The sequence below is a fragment of the Clarias gariepinus genome, chromosome 5, assembly GCF_024256425.1.
Source record: "Clarias gariepinus isolate MV-2021 ecotype Netherlands chromosome 5, CGAR_prim_01v2, whole genome shotgun sequence".
In the NCBI taxonomy this organism is placed as follows: domain Eukaryota; kingdom Metazoa; phylum Chordata; class Actinopteri; order Siluriformes; family Clariidae; genus Clarias; species Clarias gariepinus.
The window spans coordinates 19295016-19317230 of NC_071104.1; the positions used below are offsets into that span (position 1 = coordinate 19295016).

A 22215-nucleotide genomic window follows, 5' to 3' on the forward strand; every position below is an offset into this window, starting at 1 on the left:
GTAATCAGATATTGCACTTGGAACTTATCTTGAGTTGTGGGAACAGTAGTGTCATAAAGTATTATTGAACAGTTCATGCAATTTTATGCAAATCACAAACACATTTATCCATTTCTCAAACAATTAAAGTTAACCAGAATTCTCACCGTATGGAGTTGCCAGCACAGTCTCTGGATCTGAATCCGATTGAGCTGTTGTGGGAGCAGCTTGAGCATATGGTACGAGGAACACTCCATCGAGCCAAAAAATCTTGTGGGTGATGCTCCAGGAAGCATGGGGTGAAATCTCATCAGATTATCTGGAACAGCCAGAATGCCCATGGTCCACCAGGCTGTAACTGCTGCAAACATTTATTTATGCTTTTTTTTTTAGATCATAAGATTTAGATCATCATTTAGATGATAAGTCAAAGTTTGAGGAACACATTCATGGTTTTCATCAAAACCATTATTTCTAACTCTGATAATGTCAGTGTGTCTTGTTTTATTAGGACTAATATCGTGTGTGTTTCTTTGGAAAACAATAAGATGTCTAAGTGATCCCAAACTTTTGAGCAGTAGTTATACTGTATTGAAGCTTTCGGATTGCTCAGATTTCAGATTACATGTACAAGTAGGTTAAAACTTGAACCCTTTATAAATCCGAGAGAGAGAGAGAGAGAGAGAGACCTTGTTCCAGACCAATTGTACATAATAAACTCTTCCTTATAAACACCTTCACCACATCACACGTGTCCTATTACATTAAACGCTTTAAAGACCAATCAGACTGCGGGATTTCGGCAGCTCTCTGGCATAGTTAAAGGAAATCATCGCAGCAGGGGCTTCGAACACTTAGTCCTAGTGAGCTGCTCGGTGGGAGAGGTTTTGGTTAGATATGTAACCCCGCTGAAAAGACCTTTGCACACTTTCCTGTCGGTGTTGAGGCTCGGCCTTTCAGCTGAAGGTCACTCGCGTTCATCTGGTCCGGGACAGGGGCCACTACAGGGCGCAGGTCGGAGAGGAGAAGCACACAGGGAGAGAGTTAGATAACCGTGGAGAGGCGCAGAAATGTTCTGTAAGCCGCTGGTAAGAAATAGTCTGCTGGTGTTAAAGCAGGATTCTCTGACTGGACTGAAATGCGTCGCGTCGGCGGGTGTGAACGCGAGACGCCAGAACTCCGTGTCCCAGTGCAGCGGAAAACCCAAGACCATAGACGACTTGGGCGGACCCAGCTTCCTAACATCTCTATACTGGCTTTTCGGCAAAGGCTATTTTCAGATTACTCACCAAATGCAGGTAAAAACGTCATTCCGTAGTGTAGTTCTGAGTAAAAAAATAAAATAAAAAAAATCTGCAGAAAAACAAGTGAGAAGCACAAGGCGGTGTGCAGCCTTTAGACTAGACGGAGCTGTAGTCCACTGACTCGCGTACAGTCACACAGTTCTTTTATGCTTGAGCGAATTAAGCATTCTAAGTATTATCTAAAATACTTTCTCCAAAAAAGATTCCACCAAAAATACAGAGTCATTGGTGCAACTTTAACAGAGTTGTTAAATCTTTCCCAGAGAAGTACACTCTAAAAACTGTGGGGATAAAAAAAACACCACCCAATCTTAACCCAGCCGCAGGGTCACTATTGGACTGAACACACCCTGGTTAGTTTTAACCCAAGTGCTGGGTTTTACCATGTGATCCGGAATCCTGGGTTGTTCATTAGACCCAACCAGGGGGTAAAATTAACACTCTTGCTGGGTTGACACATTCTATTAGATTTTTATTAGATAGAACCATTTTTTTAATTCCCCAAATATACACAACTTTACATAATGTAAATAGATCACATAATAAGAAATGCGAATAACGTAATTTTGACAAAAATGTCAATCAGAACCATATAATCCCAATGTGACAATTTGTTAAATCTAAAATAAATCTTACATAAACACTCTCTGGAAACAATAAAACCAAAAAAGCCCTGTAAATCTGATTTGAATTGCATTTGTTTGCATTTAATACAATGTTTAAACACTTTTTATATAGAAGTTTTTATTGCAAATCCTATAATGCCCACATGACATCAAACATTTCCCATCTTAATATTTTAACTATTTATTTTAATTATTAGTTGCTATTTTATTTATTTTCAAAATCACATAAAGGACAAGACCAATAAAATGTTTTACAATACAATTGATTAAATGTAGGCTGAAAAAAACATTTAACAGATAAGGACTCATGTCCATCAATCTGATGTACAGTATGCTGGAGAAACTGCCAGGTGGTACGACACTGCTTTGTGTAGGTAACTTTAAATACAAAAAAAATTTAAATAAACATCAACAGCCTCCACCAAAGAGTCTGTATCAATAGCATTGCCTTCAACGATGGCAAAGGTATGTCAGGTCCCCCTTGTCTCATCCCCAAGGCACAAAACATGGAACAATGCTCCAGTCATCTCCATAGTTTGCAGATATTTCTTGATCTTGATCCCTACCTGTGGGTTACACACCATCACTTAGTGTTGCAATATAGCTGACATTTAAGTCAAGCATTTTGTAAAGGACGTACAGCTATGTATAGATTTAATGCAAAAAAGTGTTTTTCCTTGTAAATACATATGAGAACATGAATTTAGTGTATATTTCTGACTCATTTACCTTGCAATTTAATGTGTGAGTGATCTGGATTTAGTACGAAAAATCCCCCCTTTTGGAATTCTCAACAAACCCCAGATGAATGATATTTAAGTGATGAATTTACATTGTACTGCATATTTCATAAGGATGCATATATACAGTGGTGTGAAAAACTATTTGCCCCCTTCCTGATTTCTTATTCTTTTGCATGTTTGTCACACAAAATGTTTCTGATCATCAAACACATTTAACTATTAGTCAAAGATAACACAAGTAAACACAAAATGCAGTTTTTAAATGATGGTTTTTATTATTTAGGGAGAAAAAAAAATCCAAACCTACATGGCCCTGTGTGAAAAAGTAATTGCCCCCTGAACCTAATAACTGGTTGGGCCATTCTTAGCAGCAATAAATGCAATCAAGCATTTGCGATAACTTGCAACGAGTCTTTTACAGCGCTCTGGAGGAATTTTGGCCCACTCATCTTTGCAGAATTGTTGTAATTCAGCTTTATTTGAGGGTTTTCTAGCATGAATCGCCTTTTTAAGGTCATGCCACAACATCTCAATAGGATTCAGGTCAGGACTTTGACTAGGCCACTCCAAAGTCTTCATTTTGTTTTTCTTCAGCCATTCAGAGGTGGATTTGCTGGTGTGTTATGGGTCATTGTCCTGCTGCAGCACCCAAGATCACTTCAGCTTAAGTTGACGAACAGATGGCCGGACATTCTCCTTCAGGATTTTTTGGTAGACAGTAGAATTCATGGTTCCATCTATCACAGCAAGCCTTCCAGGTCCTGAAGCAGCAAAACAACCCCAGACCATCACACTACCACCACCATATTTTACTGTTGGTATGATGTTCTTTTTCTGAAATGCTGTGTTACTTTTACGCCAGATGTAACGGGACACGCACCTTCCAAAAAGTTCAACTTTTGTCTCGTCGGTCCACAAGGTATTTTCCCAAAAGTCTTGGCAATCATTGAGATGTTTTTTAGCAAAATTGAGACGAGCCTTAATGTTCTTTTTGCTTAAGTGGTTTGCGCCTTGGAAATCTGCCATGCAGGCCGTTTTTGCCCAGTCATTTTCTTATGGTGGAGTCATGAACACTGACCTTAATTGAGGCAAGTGAGGCCTGCAGTTCTTTAGATGTTGTCCTGAGGTCTTTTGTGGCTTTTCGGATGAGTTGTCTCTCCGCTCTTGGGGTAATTTTGGTCGGCCGGCCACTCCTGGGAAGGTTCACCACTGTTCCATGTTTTTGCCATTTGTGGATAATGGCTCTCACTGTGGTTCGCTGGAGTCCCAAAGCTTTAGAAATGGCTTTATAACCTTTACCAGACTAATAGATCTCAATTACTTTTGTTCTCATTTGTTTCTGAATTTTTTTGGATCTTGGCATGATGTCTAGCTTTTGAGGTGCTTTTGGTCTACTTCTCTGTGTCAGGTAGCTCCTATTTAAGTGATTTCTTGATTGAAACAGGTGTGGCAGTAATCAGGCCTGGGGGTGACTACAGAAATTGAACTCGGGTGTGATAAACCACAGTTAAGTTATTTTTTAACAAGGGGGGCAATCACTTTTTCACACAGGGCCATGTAGGTTTGGATTTTTTTTCTCCCTAAATAATAAAAACCATCATTTAAAAACTGCATTTTGTGTTCAATTATGTTATCTTTGACTAATAGTTAAATGTGTTTGATGATCAGAAACATTTTGTGTGACAAACATGCAAAAGAATAAGAAATCAGGAAGGGGGCAAATAGTTTTTCACACCACTGTAGCATACAAATTAACAGTGATGCATTTTTAAACATTTTTTTAAATAATAAACAGAATCCAATTCACCCAATTGAACATACAATCGCTTCTCCTGACAACTATAAAATATTATGAAAAATGACTTAAATAAATAAATAAAAATAAAATATCCGCACACAACTTAAGTGAAAAAAATTACTTTTACTTTTAAGATTACATTTAGTAAATGGATTTAATTAATGTGTGCTAACGAACATTAACATTTTTCTCACAACATACAGTATAGCCAACTATTGGCACAGAATATAATAACATGAGCTCCCCAAACCCCCATATCAAAGTGCAATGGTGGAAAAGTGAATTACCATGGAAATGCTCCTACCACAATTACAACATTAAAAATTTAGGTAAAAATTCATACCTGAAAAATAACTTACCATAAAATATTGCCTGCTTTAACTGGCGTGCCCCTCGCTTTAGAAGTGAAGAATCCAGAAAGTTTGTCATGTCGTTTCGGCTAACGGACTTGGCTTGGAACTGCACTCGAGGGTTTGAGGACACCAGGTATATTGCAAAAGAACCACACAGAGTACAGGATGCGTCACGGATGAGCTGGAACGCATGCGTTCTTGCCTAAACAACTCTTAAAACCTTACTTTGTGACACAATAACATTTTAAACATTTAGTAGATGCTCTTATCCAGAGCCTGAGGGTTAAGGGCCTTGCTCAAGGGCCCAACAGTGGCAACTTGGTGGTTGTGGGGTTTGAACCTGGGATCTTCCGAACCGTAGTCCAATGCCTTAACCACTGAGCTACCCCTGACAACAATTTGCAAAAACCAGAAAATAAATAATAAACTAGTTGTTGGGCCAAAAAACCCTACCAGGTGTAATACTACATCTATTTTGACCCAGCATGAGCAAACCAACAATGTGTTTACAGAAACTACCCAGCATTTTGGTTTCAGTGCATTCATGTAATTAATGAGCTGCTACAGAGAAAACGAATTCTTATTTCTGCATGCAATGAAGACATTTTAGGTTTTAGGTAGACATTTTTCCAAAAAACGTTTCTGAGTTGAAGGTTACTTTTAAATAAGATACTTAAGGTCTGTTTGAGTCCTCCACGTATTTATGAAATAAAAAGCTGCACAGATTGTTTCTGTGTGCCATCATCCTTTTATCACGTATACTGGAGCATGCAGTCAGCTGTCAATCTGAATAAGACTGGAGGTAGAAAAGCTCAAAAAATTGCTTGCTGGTGGGTGTCACATACAGTGTTTTGAGTGACAAAAAAACAACAACATGTTTTTTATTTTAATGAAAAAAGATCACCCTAATCTTTATATTTAGAATTATATTTAAAACCCTAAATAATTAAAATAAAATACATTTAATTTAAATACTAATTACTTATTTTCAAAGCCACAGGGAGCCGCAGCAGAGGGATGTAAGAGCCACATGCGGTTCCGGAGCTCCTGTCCTAGTCAAAATCACTCAGATACTTACATTCATTTTCCTTATTCCAACACATCACAAGTGAACTGTTCACCTGCTGCCTATTCTATCCCACTCCTTGACAGGTGCCATTGTAATGAGATAATCTGTGTTATTTATTCACCTGTTAGTGGTTTTAATGTTGTGGCTGATCAGTGAATGCATACACATTTACACACAGACACACACATTCAGATGCTGGCCAAAATAAATTGCACACTATTATTTTGTTGGCACTTTGATTACAGCATGCATTTGTATTGTTACAACATCCTTATGCATGTTCCACAATATTTATTTTTATCCAATGTTCTATTAATTTTTGCCTGAGACCTTGTATTGATGACAGGAGAGTACATCCCAATGACTCCAGTACATCCCAATGACTTTTAATGGGTCTGATGAATCTTAATATTGTGATTCTGGAATATGCACATGCCGTCCAGCAAGAATAAAATCCATAGTTGTGATAATCCGGTCATTTAGTACATTTAGGTAATCAATTGGCTGGCTTCATTTTATTACCACATAAATTTGCTGAGCCTAGACCTGACCAACTGAAGCAACCCCTGCTAGTACAATCAATGACCACTATGAATGATGGGGGCATTGTTTCATGCACTTCCCTTCCTACTCTGATGTGTGCATCGCTTTGGAATAGGGTCAATCTAATCACATCATACCACATGACCTTTTCTTATTGTTCAAAATGAAATCTGATCAGCCTCATAAAAATTATTTTACTTATGCTATATAGTTGTTTGGTTCCAATGTGCATTTAAGTGATCTCTTAGCATATTTTTTTTTTTTTATTGGCAAACTTGACAGTTCAGCACTATCCTTCCAGGTATTAATAATGCATTGGGCAGCTTTTAACTAAATTCCAGTCATTTCAGCAAACTCCTTGGTAGTTTTCTTTGCTTGATGCAGGCCAATAATTTGACTGTTCTGAAGCATAGTGGCATCTTTTCCACAAACACAGGATTGTTTTTTGACATGGCTGTTTATGAAATAAGAAGCTACGAGCTCCATTAAGGTTATTTGTTGCTAGCTGAAATATATTAATACATGTGATGATTATCCAATGAAGTATTTACTTAGTCACATGATAAATTCTCTTTTGAAACGGGCAGTGAGTGTTTACTGTATATAAATCACTATCCACTTTTATAGGAACACATATACTCCTACACATTCATGCAGTTAACCAATTAGCACAATGCATGAAATTATACAAATACGGGGTCAAGAGCTTCATGTTATGTTTACATCAAACATCAAAATAAAGAAACATTTGATTTGTGATTTGTGAAGTTAACTGAATGTTGGGGGGCAAAACCCTGGTAGCAGAGGATTTGCAGGATAAAACTCCTTTCTGGTAAGTTCACAAGTAATTCAATTAGAGTCTTTAATCTTTAATTCTTTAAAAAAACGGTTTTGGACATTTTGCTTCTATATTGTTTATTTTTAACATTTCTTTTCATAATCAAAAAAGCGGAATATACTGAATATAAAATGCCACTTGAGACTGTTTTTTTCAAGTTCAACATGAGAGTTTAATTTTGACATTTTATAAATCTTTGTTAACCAAATATTTTAACAGAAATATTATTATTGGTATTATTATTAACAGTGAAAAGCAAAACAACAAAGCTTGAAAGACCACTTATGACAGACACGAACAGGAACCTGTTGGGCTGTTGGGTGAAGCCCTATTTTACTGAGTATAGCTTCATATTTCTGCTGATTTTGCCAGACAGATGTGGAACCTGATGTGATATATATGTGTCCTTCCATTGTTGTAGACCATTCACCTTAGTTTTAATGTTCTGTGCATTCTGAGCTTTCAGATTCTTTTTCTCACTATGGTTTTAATGAGGAATTATTTGAGTTGCTGAAACTAACCATTCGTCTCTGGCCTTGTCTCAGTAACAAGGCATTTCCACTCACAGAACTGTCACTTGTTGGATGTTTTTTTATTTGTTTGTTTTCAGAACTTTGTTAAAATCTCAGCAGAATATTATTTTTTTGTTGTTGTTGTTTTCACCATTATACTTGACCTAACTGTAGTCATAATTTTAATCCTATGCAGATTGAGCACAGCAAAATCTACGGTCCTCTGTGGAAGTCCAAGTTCGGGCCATTAGTGGTCGTGAATGTTGCCAGAGCAGACCTCATAGAGCAGGTACTAAGACAGGAGGGCCGTCACCCCATTCGATCTGACATGCCCCACTGGAGAGGATACCGGGAGCTCCGCAACCAGGCTCATGGCCCTCTCACAGGGTCAGAGTTTCATATCTCAAATATATAAAGATGTAAAGAGTTATTGGTCATTAAACAGTACAATAATGTATTTATTTATTTATATGTTTTGCTGGTGTGCAGGATGGGGGCAGAATGGCAACGCATAAGAAGCATCTTGAACCCTCGCATGTTGAAGCCCAAACATGTGTCAGGCTACAATAACTCCATAAACGAGGTGGTAGGAGACTTTGTAGAGAAGGTGGCTTGGCTACGGGCAACAAAAGGCAATGGCGTAATGGTGAATAATCTTGCTGAAGAACTCTACAAGTTTTCATTTGAAGGTAAAACATACAGATTTAAACAATGTTTGCCTAATTCCTGACAGAATATATAATACCCAAGCAGATAAGTGACATGGAACATTACAGGCAAAGTACAAGGGGAGGGCAGTTTGTTGCCATGGTTTGAATCTGCTTGTCTGCTTTGGTGCGAAGAGTCTCTGCAAATCAACAGAAGAGACTTCTGACTGATGACTGGTGTAACATTTCTGTCCTCATGGGTGTGGTCTTTTCCAGGATGGATTTAAAGATTTAAGAAATTAATTTGTCACATACATGGTTGTACAACAGTAGTGACATGCGATTGCAACAAACTCCAGACTGTGCAGATGTTTAAAATAAATAAATAATATTAATAATAAAATAATAATAAAAAAGGAAGAAGAAGAAAATAATAACTATAAACAAAATAAAAATAAGACTAAGAAGACTATGATATAAATTATATACAATATAGTATAAATTAAATGTGTAATCGTGTGCAATGGTATGTACCATTTGTAAGTGACTGTTTTAAAGTGACTGTGTGTCTGTGCAACTGTGTAAGGTTGTGTTTAATGCTCTTTTAGCCTGATAGAAAAAGCTGCTGTTCAGTCTTTTAGTACGTGTCCTGGACTGGAGTGACTGGAGTATCTTACCAGATGGCAGCCACTGAAACAGATGATTTGGCTGGGATATGTCTTTTATAATGCGTCGTCTCTTAAACCTGCACTGCCTGATGCAATTCCCTTATCCACATGAGGAATACCTGAAAAGTTTGACAAATACCAAACTGATAAGAATTATATTCTAGGTGCTTCACAGTCACCAGTGCTAAAAGTTTACAACATTTGTCCAGAGTTATACAAACAGTATCTACTGAAATAACCCAGTGAAAATTAATTATTGGTTCACAGACCTAAAAGACAGTGACAAACTTTATTAGGAGGCCTTGAAGTTGCTTAAAAGTGGCCTTGACATCATTCAGGTGAAGCCGATAAATACTGGTAGGTTGATTAGATAGTGTCTTTCCTAGGAGAAGTTGGACTTTAAACAGATAAACTTACACTGAGGGCTGTCAAATTACAACAGGAGAGAATTTATAAAGCTATATTTCTCTATTTCTCTTTCCTGAGACAAGAGAAGCAATGGGATTCATTTATCAAGCTGGAAACTATAAGATTTATAGATTATTCAATTATTATTATTATTATTATTATTATTATTATTATTAACACTCGTGTATCTGCATGATTTTATGCATTAAACCGCTGTTAAACGAGTGGCTGATTAGATTATTGCATAAACACGCAGATGCAGAGGTAGCTGTGTTCCTAATAAAGTGCTCAGATTATGGCAGGAAAAAATAAATGCAGATTGATTACAGTGAAAGTTGTCTGCATATGTATATATTAAACTGTGAGGCAAATTTTGTTATTTAGAGTCAATCGTGTAATTTCCATGCCTTTACATGCCAGTCTCTAAAAAGCTGGTGCATAACTGTGTGCTGCTACAGCATTTGATCTTCTTAACCTAAAATGACTAGTGCAGCTCCCTTCACTCCATGCAGTAGCTCCAGATTCAGCAGAAAGCAGCAGACATTTTTGCAAAAATATTTAACAGCCACTATTCCAGCCATTTTTTAAAAAAGTTATTATGTTTAAAATACATTTTCAAAATTTAAACTCACTTTTTCTCAGCAGATCTTAGAAACTGAAAGATGCCCATGTACAGTTTAGGTGTTTCACTGCCTTAGACTACAGTAGTACTTGTTAGAACCACAAGTATTATAGTACTGGCAAGCAGAATGTTTATTTATCCCTTGTTATTCAGACAAATCAGAACCCAGCAAAATGGTGAAATTTGATAGCATTATGGTGTTGCGATAGAGTTTTTTTAGCGAGGTCGAAGTTCTAAACAAAACTCAGTTGGCTGTAGCTGTTCTGACATGCCTCTCTTGTACAATCACAGGCTCTCTCTCTCTCTCTCTCCCCCCTATCTTTATATCTACATATCTGGCTATCTATCCATCCTGATAAATAGAATAAAACAGCATGTACTAGAACGGATGTTGGCACAGACAGTTATGCATTTTGCTCAAATTTATGATTTTTTTATTTATTTTTTTTTGAAAAATAGAGAACTTTGCACTTTGCACTTTATTATTTTTCAACTTGTGCATCTTCTTGGTGTTCAAAAACTTGATACACATACAGAATTGACTTAAATGAATGTGCCTTTATAAGTCATACAGTCTGTACGATGTAGTTCACTCTGTGCACTCTGTGGTCGCCAGAAGGCCGGGAATTTTTCAGAAAGCATATCTAAATAATTATCATAATGAAGACCAAAAAGCTATTAAAACAAGTAAGTCCAGAAAGAACTTCTTAATAGGTATTAAGCCTACTTTGGTTCTTTTTTTATTTTAATTATATTTTCTGTTGTAACTTTGTAAATTGTAGATTTGTACATTTTCCCCAAGTTCTTTAAAAAAATTTAAATTTACATTTCTCCCAGTGCAATTTTTCCTTGCAGTAAAAAACCCTTTATCTTTCTGTCTTTCCACTCTACTCTACCTTTATTTTTTTAGGTCATGATCAGTCTATAAGCATTTTACTGCATATCATACTGTGTATGGTCGTGTACGTAACAAATAAAATGGGAATTAAAATTTGAATAATATCCCAAACATTAAATATCATGCAGTGCACCATTAAATCCATTATTTAAATTTATTTTTAAAAAATTCCGGGTGATGAGTAGTGTAAGGAGTTTGCATGTTCTCCTTGTGCTTGGTGGGTTTCCTGCGGGTACTCCGGTTTCCTCCCACAGTCCAAAGACATGCAGGTTAGGCCAATTGGCGTTCCCAGATTGCCTGTAGTGTGTGAATGAGTGTGTGTGTGTGTGTGTTGTGTATGTGTGTGCCCTGCGATAGATTGGCACCCTGTCCAGGGTGTACCCTGCCTTGTGCCCTAAGTCTCCTGGGATAGGCTACAGGTCCCCGTGACCCTGAATACAGAATAAAGCGGTATAGAAGATGAGTGAGTGAGTAGTGTAAGGCTTCTGCCAACACTGTAACACTGTGCCAACATAGTCTTCAGTATGCCTTTGGGCAAACATCAATATTGTTTTGACTGACAACATGTGACACTTAAATTGCACACATCAATCCATTTTATTCTGGTAATGTAGCTTTTGGAAACAGGTTGCAAAATAAATAATAGGAAATATGTGCGTTAAAAACTTTATGCAAATAAAAATCATGGAAAGATCGTTAATAATATCGAACTTGTTATTGTGATACTGTAACAGAGTTGATTTGTAGATCCCTTTATTTCTAAATGGGACTTAAAATAATAAAGAAAAAAATGGCAAACTGAACATTGGATTGAATGTCTCTCTAAGGTTTTACTGAAATAATTGTTTGCATAGGGATATGCTCTGTGATATTTGAGACCCGGCTTGGCTGTCTGAATGATGAGATCCCTGAGGAAACACAGAAGTTCATCTTTTCTGTTGGAGAAATGTTCCGGCTTTCGCACATCGTTGTCCTTTTCCCAAAGTCTGTGTGGCCATACCTACCCTCTTGGAAGAAATTTATTGCTGCTTGGGACTACCTTTTCAAAGTTGGTGAGTAAAAAATACCCACACCATTGTAAAATATGCACAACTCATAATTAGACACTTTTTGTGATTTATTTATTTTTATTTTTTATTTTGAGCATGGTTTGTTGGCAAAGAACCTGTGACCTAATATAAGTTTTATTATTATATAATTTTTTTTGCTTTTTAGCGGATGATCTAATTCAGAAAAAGATGGCAGACATTCAGGAGAAGGTGAAACAGGGACTTCCTGTAGATGGGTACCTTACTCACCTGCTGCTCAGTGAGCAAATGACCTCCACCGAGGTGCTGGGAAGCATCACTGAACTGTTACTAGCTGGAGTCGACACGGTAAGGGGTGACATATTTTTTAATAGATTTTGACACTCTTTGAAATTTTCTGTATGAAAATTTAAGACACAGGTATCTAAAAAACATTAGCGTTTTAACATTATTGTTGTTCACTCTAGACATCCAACACTATTTCCTGGGCTCTATACAATTTGGCTCGAGATCCAGAGTCGCAGCAGAGACTCTACGAGGAAGTAATCAGCGTTTGTCCAGGTGACACGGTGACTTCCAGTGAAGATATCAGCAGGATGCCTTGGCTCAAGGCTGTTGTTAGAGAGACACTTCGGTGAGTGACTAGATAATCTCTTTCGCTATATATCAATATTTAACAAGTACAGTATTCAGTTTTGATGACTTGGCTCTTTAGGTTATATCCTGTGGTGCCAGGGAATGCTCGAATCACCGCTGAAAATGAAATAGTGGTGGGTGGTCACCACTTCCCTAAAAATGTAAGCACAGTGCTGTTGAACAGTAACTCTACTTCAATAAGAGTACACTTTGTAATGGCCTTTACAAACCAATACAGTCAAAATGATGATAATGAGTAGAATTTCCTCCAGTAAAATAATTCTATTCTACTTATTATTGTTTTATTATTGTCATTATATCCCATGCATATCCCTACTATAGTGAGCTAGCATGAATCATGAATCATGAATCAGGAGTTGACTTCTAAATGATTTTCTCTTTCCAAGACGCTGTTCCACTTGTGCCACTATGCGGTGTCCTATGATGAGAACATATTCCCAGACCCCCAGAAGTTTTCACCACAGCGCTGGCTGAGGGAAGAGAAGCAGTTGAACCAGCACCCATTCGGCTCTGTGCCGTTTGGATTCGGCATCCGTGCATGCTTGGGAAGAAGAATTGCAGAGCTAGAATTGTATCTCATCTTGAGCCAGGTAAGATCATAAATAAGCCATCTCATTTCCCCCTCACGTGTACGCACTTTGTCCCTTTTGATTACCTTTTCTTCTGTGATGTAATTTCTCCTGACATTTATCATGATCCTCTGAGCCACTGAGCAGTGAAGGTGGAGGAGTGAGTAGAGATAAGAGTTTGTGGCAAATAGCTATATGTGTTAAAATGTTGTACTTTAAGCTGCTATTGTCCCAAGCCCAGATAAAATGACGGGTTGCGTTAGGAAGGCATCTAGCGTAAACTTGTAAGAGATGTCAAATATATACAGAAAATATGTGGATGTGGCGACCCCTAAAGGGAGCAGTACAACAATTTTAGGCTGTGGTTTCTTTCTTACAATTTCTTTTAGTGTCATTAGGACACTGTGTGTAAATGGTTCTCAAAGTAATATATAGTGTGAACTAGAATGTAGCTGTTTTAACTTTTTTTGCACAGCTCAGTTAATACAAGAGACTATGCATCAAATCTATATCTCATGGAAGATAATTGTTTAGTTTTCTTATGCAAATACCATTGTTCTGCTGGGTGACATGATTGTAATACGCTCAAATAACCTTTTGTCTGACAGTATACAGGGACTAGTACTTGTACCTTTGAAAGGGACAGACTGTCCCTTTTTTGATTTCGTATTTTATTCTAAGCATGTAATCACATCTGCAAATAACAAAAAAAAAAACAGCTTTTTGGTAGATTATTCATTCATCAGTTAATGATTAGCATGAGTTCAGCTCATGAAGAACTTAAATGCTGCAAGCTTGGTCTCTGAATATCATGTACGTAAGTGAAAATTACTTTCCTTTTTCAGTTAATAAAACGCTACGAAGTGCGACCAGATCCCACAGGAAAGACCGTGAAGCCAATTACAAGAACTGTGATGGCCCCAGCCACATCGATTGACCTTCAGTTTATTGACAGGCCAGTCAGGCAGAAAACCTCTGTCTGATAACATAGAGTAAACCGTCCCGAAACTGTTAGCAAACTACTTTAGACTACTATTTTACACTGCTGTACTTTTCTTAATGAGGCATCTAATGGCTGGATTTTAAGAAAGTAAAACACATAAAGATGATATTCATTGTATTACTCATAGACCATAAGGAGTACAACCGTATACCGAGTTGTGTTGGGTACTGACAAGTATAATGAAACTGTCTAACTGGTTGTAATTTGGGTTTAATTTTAATATTTAAATGTGAAAATAATTCACCCTGAAATAACCTGATTTGTTTAACTGTGCGAAATGCAGTTTTAATCTTTCCTATAAATGTGGGTTGACAAATTCCTCGCTATGGGTTCTGTCTTAGTAAATACAATGGCACCACCATAAGGTCTAATATAGAAATACAGTACAGTGGAACCTTGAATTATGAGCATAATTCGTACCGGAAGCGGGCTCGTCAAATGAGTTTTCCCATTAGAAATAATGGAAACACAAAATATTTGATTTCCACAGCCCAAAAAAATAAATACATAACAATAATTAACACAAAATATAAAGTAAAATAAAAAAATTAACATGCACTTTACCTTTGAAAAAAATCGCGAAAGAGCAGTGTTTCTGTGTAGAGCAGAGAGAAAGTGTGTGTGTCTGTGTCTGTGGAGGCGAGCGTAGGAGGGGGCTTTGGGTGTGTGTGGCACAGTTTCCAATTATGCGTGTGCAAACAGACACAAAGAACAGGCTGAGCCTTGAGCAGAGAGAGAATGGATCTTTAACCTCAATAATGAGACTTGCTTTTGCTTTACATGCGCGCTGTACACACACGCATACAGACACAAAATAAAATATGTTTTACACACACGTGGTCACAGTGTAATAGTAAACAGTACACACATGCATGGATGTTGATTATACCAGTAGGACACGTGCACTAAGACCCAGCAGGGGAGACGATTTCCCACAATTCCGCAGCGCAAGAGAGAAAAACTGTTGGCTTAGTTGTGACCACGTGACACTCGGGGTCAAAACAAGAAGCGCATGCGTGATACATGATACCCGATGCTCGTAAACCAAGACCTGTTCGTTTTTCAAGTCAATTTTTTTTTTTTAATCTTTGCTCATCTTGCGAAAAACTCACAAACCACCTTACTCATAATCCAAGGTTTCACTGTACACATTAAGAAATGGTAAAAGCAAACATGCACATTTACTTTTGATATCTTTGAAATGCTTGTTGTAATTAAATACTTATTGATGTTTAAAAAAGGGCTCTTAATCAGTGTTTGTATAACCTTTTACATAACTATGCTATTATGATAAAAGAAATAAAGGTTATGATGAAATGAAATGTACATTTTCCTCAAAATCCACACTCAATAAATTAATTAAATTATCACAACCAGACAAAAATAATAGTATCAGAAATTTCCAGCTTTTCCAGGCATTAAGTTAAAAAAAAGGATTTTAAGCTCTTCTGTAATCGAGAAATAATACACAATAATTAGTAAATTGATCATGATAGGCAGACTTCACATTGTATAATGGAGAACATTGTAGAATGGTTAGTTTTTTATGGTTGTTAACCAATATCAAAGCATTTGTTGCTTAATATAAACTGTTCAGAAGTATTTCAAGAAGTCTGCAAAATGTATCCCTAGCCACGTTTTGTAGAGAATACCCTGTAAGAAAAACTAATGAAGACCATTTGTGGTTTCAGACAAATTCTTATTGGTGTGGGTTTTTCAGATCACAACCAAATTTTGTAAAATCTTACATTGATAAGAAAAGCACATCCAGTGGCATCTAGTATCACCTAAAGGAATAATTTGTGGGTTCAGGTTTTGCATTGCAAAAAACTTGTTCTGAATGTCTTTGTCTCTGGTATTACAAGGTAAGTGCAATCTGTCTAATTTAAATACTCAAATATCTAATTGAAATACTCAAATATAAATAAAATATTATAATATTTATATTAATATTTATAATAAAATTCTTTTTTTAACTTTACTTGACTGACATAGTAAAGATTAAAAAAAATGGAGAACCCCCACTTAGAGGGTTTTGACACAGCTTGTTCATAGCAAACAAACAAATCACATACAGTATATGACACAAAAGAATAATTACTTGAACTCTTAGAAATCAAAAGATTTGGTGCAATTTGGAATTTATAGAGGGATTTTAATCAACAAGGTCAAAATGAAACATACTGGGTTAAAATTATTCATACAGCACACCTAATATTTCTCTGAATGTCCTTCCATGCTTCACTGCTTTTCGTGGCAGAATAAAAATTTTAAATAATAACATATGAAAACATATAAAACCTCAAATAAAAAGGAAATCCAACACAGATTATATTGCTAAATATATTGGTTGTTTTTGGCAGCTGTGTTAAAATTTCTAAACAAAATAGGAAGTTTGCAAAAGATATAACACAGGTAAACAAAGGAAAACATCGACACCTTTACTCCTGCACCATAGAAAGCATCTTTATGGGAAACATCACAACCTGGTTTGGGAACAGCACCATGCAGGGCAGACGAGCTCGACAAAGGGTGGTGCGATCAGTTGAGTGCATCATCTGCACCAAGATCCCAGATTCTTACCTGCACTCCAGCCTACAGCAAGCAATGCTGGACCAAGGCCAGGAAGATAGTCAAGGACCTCAGCCACCCCGACGATGGACTCTTTTCCCTGTCGTGGTTAGGAAAGCAATTCCCGCTCCATTGAAGGCCAATACAGAGAGAGAGGAGAAGCTTCTTCCAGCAGGCTATACAGGTTCTCAACCAGAACAAAACATATGTTTAAACAATCTGATCTGTTTTTTTTTTTTCTACACACAATAACACTTTCCCTACATTTCTGCTAACACAAAGTCTGAATGTAACACACCACTTATCATTTTACGCACATGGCTTACATGTTGCAGACCTCTGGGCCTTTGCACATTGTTCACACAAATGAGGACTAACTGCACGCAGCTGTAACTTATCCTGTACAACTTATACACTTAACATCTCATACACTTTTATTTAAATTCTATTTTATTAGCAACCTTATTAATACATGAATTACTAATTTGCACTGACCAAGGAAAATTTTGTCTGTTGCTTTTCCAATGAACCGTTTAAATATGACTTCATTTAATTTCCCCTTATTTATGATATATGGTCAAATATCATAATGATATGCATGTCAGCTACAGTATAAGACCAGAGGAGATGGCAGTTATTACCTAAACACAGATGTACTGTACATTCAAATTTTGGAAACTTTACTTATACAATGATAATTTATTTTAGGGCATACAAATTAGATAATGCATAAGGATTATGATAGAGTTTCAGCACTTTCAGTTTATGGACTTTTAATAATGAACAGACAGAAATATTTAACATTTACATTTATACTTAAAATTATTTGTATTTTATTTTAAGTCCTTGTCCAGAACAAGGGTTCACATTTTCAAATTGCTAAAAAACAAACAAAAACAAAACTGATTAAAATATATGAAAAAAATTACTTACTGCGTGCTAAGTAAAATAAGGACATGTAATTTATTACGGCTGTTAAAAAATCATAACTTTTTTTTAACTCTAATTTGACTCTTAATAACTCTAACTCAACACTGTCAAACATTTCTAAAAAAAATTAAATAAAGTCAGCAGTGTTGCCAACTATTTTCAATGAAAAGTAGTAGTCAGGGGTAGCTCAGTGGTTAAGGCATTGGACTACGGGTCGGAAGATCCCAGGTTCAAACCCCACAACCACCAAGTTGCCACTGTTGGGCCCTTGAGCAAGGCCCTTAACCCTCAACTGCTCAGATGTGTAAGGAGATAAAAATGTAAGTCGCTCTGGATAAGAGCGTCTGCCAAATGTAAATGTAAAAGTAGCTAAAGTCGGCAAATGTCGCTAGATGACGTCATGCGTATATTTGCATATTGATGACGTATTTTAAACGTGTGTAATATTTTAGCTGTGTGTATTTTTATTTATATTTTTATGGTGTATATGTTTTTATTTTTTTTATATACTGTATTTATATTTTATTGTTGGTATTTTTTTGTATATCTTTAATAAAGTGATTTAAATTGATATTAAACGTATATGTTTTTTATGTGTATATGAGTTTAATAAGTTTAATGAAGTTTATGGTTGTGTATGAGTAAGTAGAATCAGGTACAGTTCAGATGTAGCTCAGTAAATGATTTCAGACGAGTTCAAAAACTGGAATAAACTTAAGCTCTGTAACAGTAAGTAATATAAGTGCATCAGAAGAAAAAATTAAATAAATAGGAAAAAAAGTGCAGTGCAAAACAAATTAACATAACTGAAAACAAAATAACAAAACCCAAAACAAAAAAGCAAAACCCAATACTAATTTGTTTTCTTGAGTGACAGATATCTATACCTACTGTATCTTGTCATGATCTGAACTGGTAGGAGACGGACGCAAAATGCAGGGGTTAATTTGCAAGTCTTTTATTGCTTTGTCAGCGGTGAACAAACAAAAAATAAACTCAATAACTCAAAAGAAACAAACACTTCCTCAGGCCGGGTCAGACAGAGGTCATAACCTCTTGCTGGTAACTGCTCAGCCTTGAACTTGACACACTTCCTGTAAATGTGTGTAGACCAAATGACCAACACTTTTGTAGCACTGAGCTCTGCTGTATTTCTTTCACACACACTGTCCGTAACTACAACGTTTTGTTACCCTTTTTTCATCTACCCACAAACCCCCGGGGACCTTCCATATCATTTATTGTGAACAGCCACTAAGGGGCGACAAACAACCATTTACATGTTCTACATTTCCCTTACGTGCACCCTGCAGACACCACTTAGTCCTGAGGAGGAGAGAGCAAAGGGACAAACAAACGTTATGGACACACATAGACGGGCATGAAAACAACAGTGAACGGACATATGTCTACGGGTTCAGCTGGTTTAAATAGGGACACACAAGGCAGAGACACAGGTGAAACTAATCAGACATTTCTGGGAGACATACCAACACAGAAACACTAGGGGGAGACAAAGCGGCGGCTCAGTAATCCGGTGAACTTGACCTTATTCCCCGGGGCCGTGGTGGCACAGGTGTGACATATCTATAACTATACCTACCTTTTCCGGTTTGTATCTGACTGGCCGAAAAGTGCAATACAAATTAACAAAACGGAAGAAAAAAAATTAAAATTCAAAACCAAATTAACAATTCCGAAAACAAAATAACAAAAACAAACAAACAAACAAAAAAAAAAAATTAGTTTTGGGTTTTGTTATTTTGTTTTGGGTTTTGATATTTTGTTTTTGAATTAGTTAATTTGTTTTCCATTTTGTTAATGTGGTTTTAAATTTGTTGTTTTGTTTTGGGTTTTGTTATTTTGTTTTCAGTTTTCTTTTTTTTTTTTCAGTTTTATTAATTTGTTTTGCACTTCAGGGCCACCATAGTAGGTTTGTCCAAAAGTTGCTAGATTTGCCGCTATGCACTTTTTGGAAAAAAAGTCTTCAAGGGGGTCTGAAAAGTCGCTAAATCTAGCGACAAAGTTGCTACTGTAAATTGGCAACACTAAAAGTTAGGCAATCTTGTGGTCAACCAAAACTTCAAGGACCCTTTCATGACTCCCTATTTGTTCTGCTCATGTGTTTGGAAGTTTAAGATTTTTTTTACATTTAAAGATTTGACATTGATACCACTTATTCCTGTGGTCACAACTATAACATGTTAACACCATCAGTCCTAAATTATATTACAATTGGGGAACAACAATCAGTTTAATATGCCTGTCTTTGGACTGTGGGAGCTAGCCATTAAGCACAGGGAGAACATAGATACTCCATGCACACAGACATAAAGCAGACATCGAACATGGATCCTAAATGCTTCAACATTTAACAGTAATGACCAGTAATCCACCGTGCTGTCAAATCACGTTTTAAAAATATGGAAGCTGGATTAGAAAATAGTTTGATGTTAAAACCTGTTTATATTAAAAATGTTTTGAATTGATTCCAATTTGTTAAATGTTGCATAATTGTTAATATAATAAGTATAATAATAATAATATTAATAATAATAATAATAATACATAAATAAATAAATAAAATTTAATAGTTTTGGTGTATCTATAAAACATTTTATATCTTTCTAAGATCTCTTCTTTTATTACTTACAAGAGGTTACCTGCCTCTTCACCCACGTGCAATTCCTGACACCTGTGTGGTACCCTTACCTGCAAGTGGAGTGTGCGGTCAATTCACTGCTGCTTGTCTTTGCTCCTGTTTCAGCAGCCCCTACTTCTTTCTGCCTGTCGTACGCTGTAGACACTATCCGGTGTAATCCAGGATTTCAGTAGCCCTGAGCTTGGCCTGATTTTCCCATTTTCATTGCAGACAATGCTACCTACCGTTAAGATTATATTAATAGGAATACTTCTTTACTGTTTTTAGGTAAAAAGCAAAGATGGATTTTTCATAATTAAGAGGAAACTAGTTTTTATCCTAATTACATGCTATTAAAAGTTGCTGCATTGAATTTTTATAAAAAAAGCCCTCTTCATTATTAGACAAAACCTATGTTTTTAAGAAAATAAATATGCTTAAAATAAATATGTAAAAATTAATAATTTAAATACATCTTTTAAAGTCTGATAGTGTTGACAAAAATCCTGTAATTTACTGAAAAGGTTGTCATTATTATTTAAATACATATTTAAAGTTTTTAGAAATCTTTTCCGTTTTTTTTTTTTTTTTTTAATTAAAAACATGTTTTGTCCCAGTTCTCAAGAATGACTGCTATGATGGCTCGTAGCTATAAGTAGCAAAAAGCTCTATTGAAGGGAATTCAACTTGATGGTACTAGCAGACATCACTTCCATTTCCCTAGAAATCTGCTTGCAATATATAAAAAAGGATCAAATGCTAATATGAAGATAGTATTTTATTACAAATCTTACAGCATATCTTTTTTCGTTTCACAACATCCAGCTGCCAAAACAGGCTTAGATGAAAAAAAAATTGGGCACAGCACTTAAGTATATATTTCACCGAGCTGTACTTTGCTCAAGTAGTTTTATTAGTGGACACATTTATTATACAAATATCCTACTTTCTACTTGATTTGTGCATGGTACCCCCTTACATAACCTGTCTGCTGTGTGCTATTTGGTGATATTGCCACCTGCTGATTATTATGCACAATTGCATGATTTTAAATTGATTGTGAAATGTTTAAGGCATGTGCTTGAAATTAGAAATGGAGATGGTTGCAGACACATCTGTCCACAGTCAGGAGGAGAAGGAGAGAAAGAGATACTTATGTAAATTTAAAGGTGAGTACTTTTTTATTTTTCTTTAAGCAGAATTGTGAAAGGAGGACTTCTACTTCTACTTATCATTTGTACTTTTACTTTTTAGTAAAGGATTTGTGTACTTTGCCCACCTCTGTTCATAAATTTGAGAACCTATCTCTTACCTGCAAGCCTGAGGTGCACAACTGAGGAGACAGCAAAATCAAAGAGTGGACACATGCTTAAGCATGTTGCTGTAGTTATTGGTAGACCTGCATTCAAAGTCAGTTTAGAACAAACCCCTAAAGCTGTTTTATTTAATTTCTTCATTTAATAAAATTATTTTGTGTGCTTAAAAAATTAAATTGTCTTGTGTGCTTTTAAACTTCTGTAAACTTATTCTTGCTAACCCACCATGAGGCTGATGTTCAATATGGCTCCATTTGAAAAACATTTTGTTACAGCCTTACAAAAACATGGGCCTTCATGTGTGATGGATGATTTAATTAATGATTTTGCTCTGTTTATTCTGATAGAATAATGTGATCACAAAGGAACTGTTCATTTCCACCCTAAAGGCTCTTTCTCTTGCTTTCTTCTCCTTTGCCCCTTCTTTTCTCTGTAACTACTTCTACTTCTCTGGAACTTCTTTGGTACAAATTCTCTATAAGATGTTTGTTG

General features: G+C 36.1%; 1 protein-coding gene across 1 annotated transcript; it reads left to right on the forward strand.

Annotated features, from left to right (window-relative positions):
• Positions 1-797: 797 nt before the first annotated feature.
• LOC128524082 (sterol 26-hydroxylase, mitochondrial) lies at positions 798-15605 on the forward strand. Its single transcript, XM_053496398.1, has 9 exons — positions 798-1277; positions 7962-8152; positions 8255-8454; positions 11863-12060; positions 12224-12384; positions 12504-12670; positions 12752-12833; positions 13080-13283; positions 14108-15605. Exons 1-9 carry the CDS (start codon positions 1050-1052, stop codon positions 14243-14245), a joined length of 1569 nt encoding a protein of 522 aa, XP_053352373.1. The 5' UTR covers positions 798-1049; the 3' UTR covers positions 14246-15605.
• The last annotated feature ends 6610 nt before the right edge of the window (positions 15606-22215 follow it).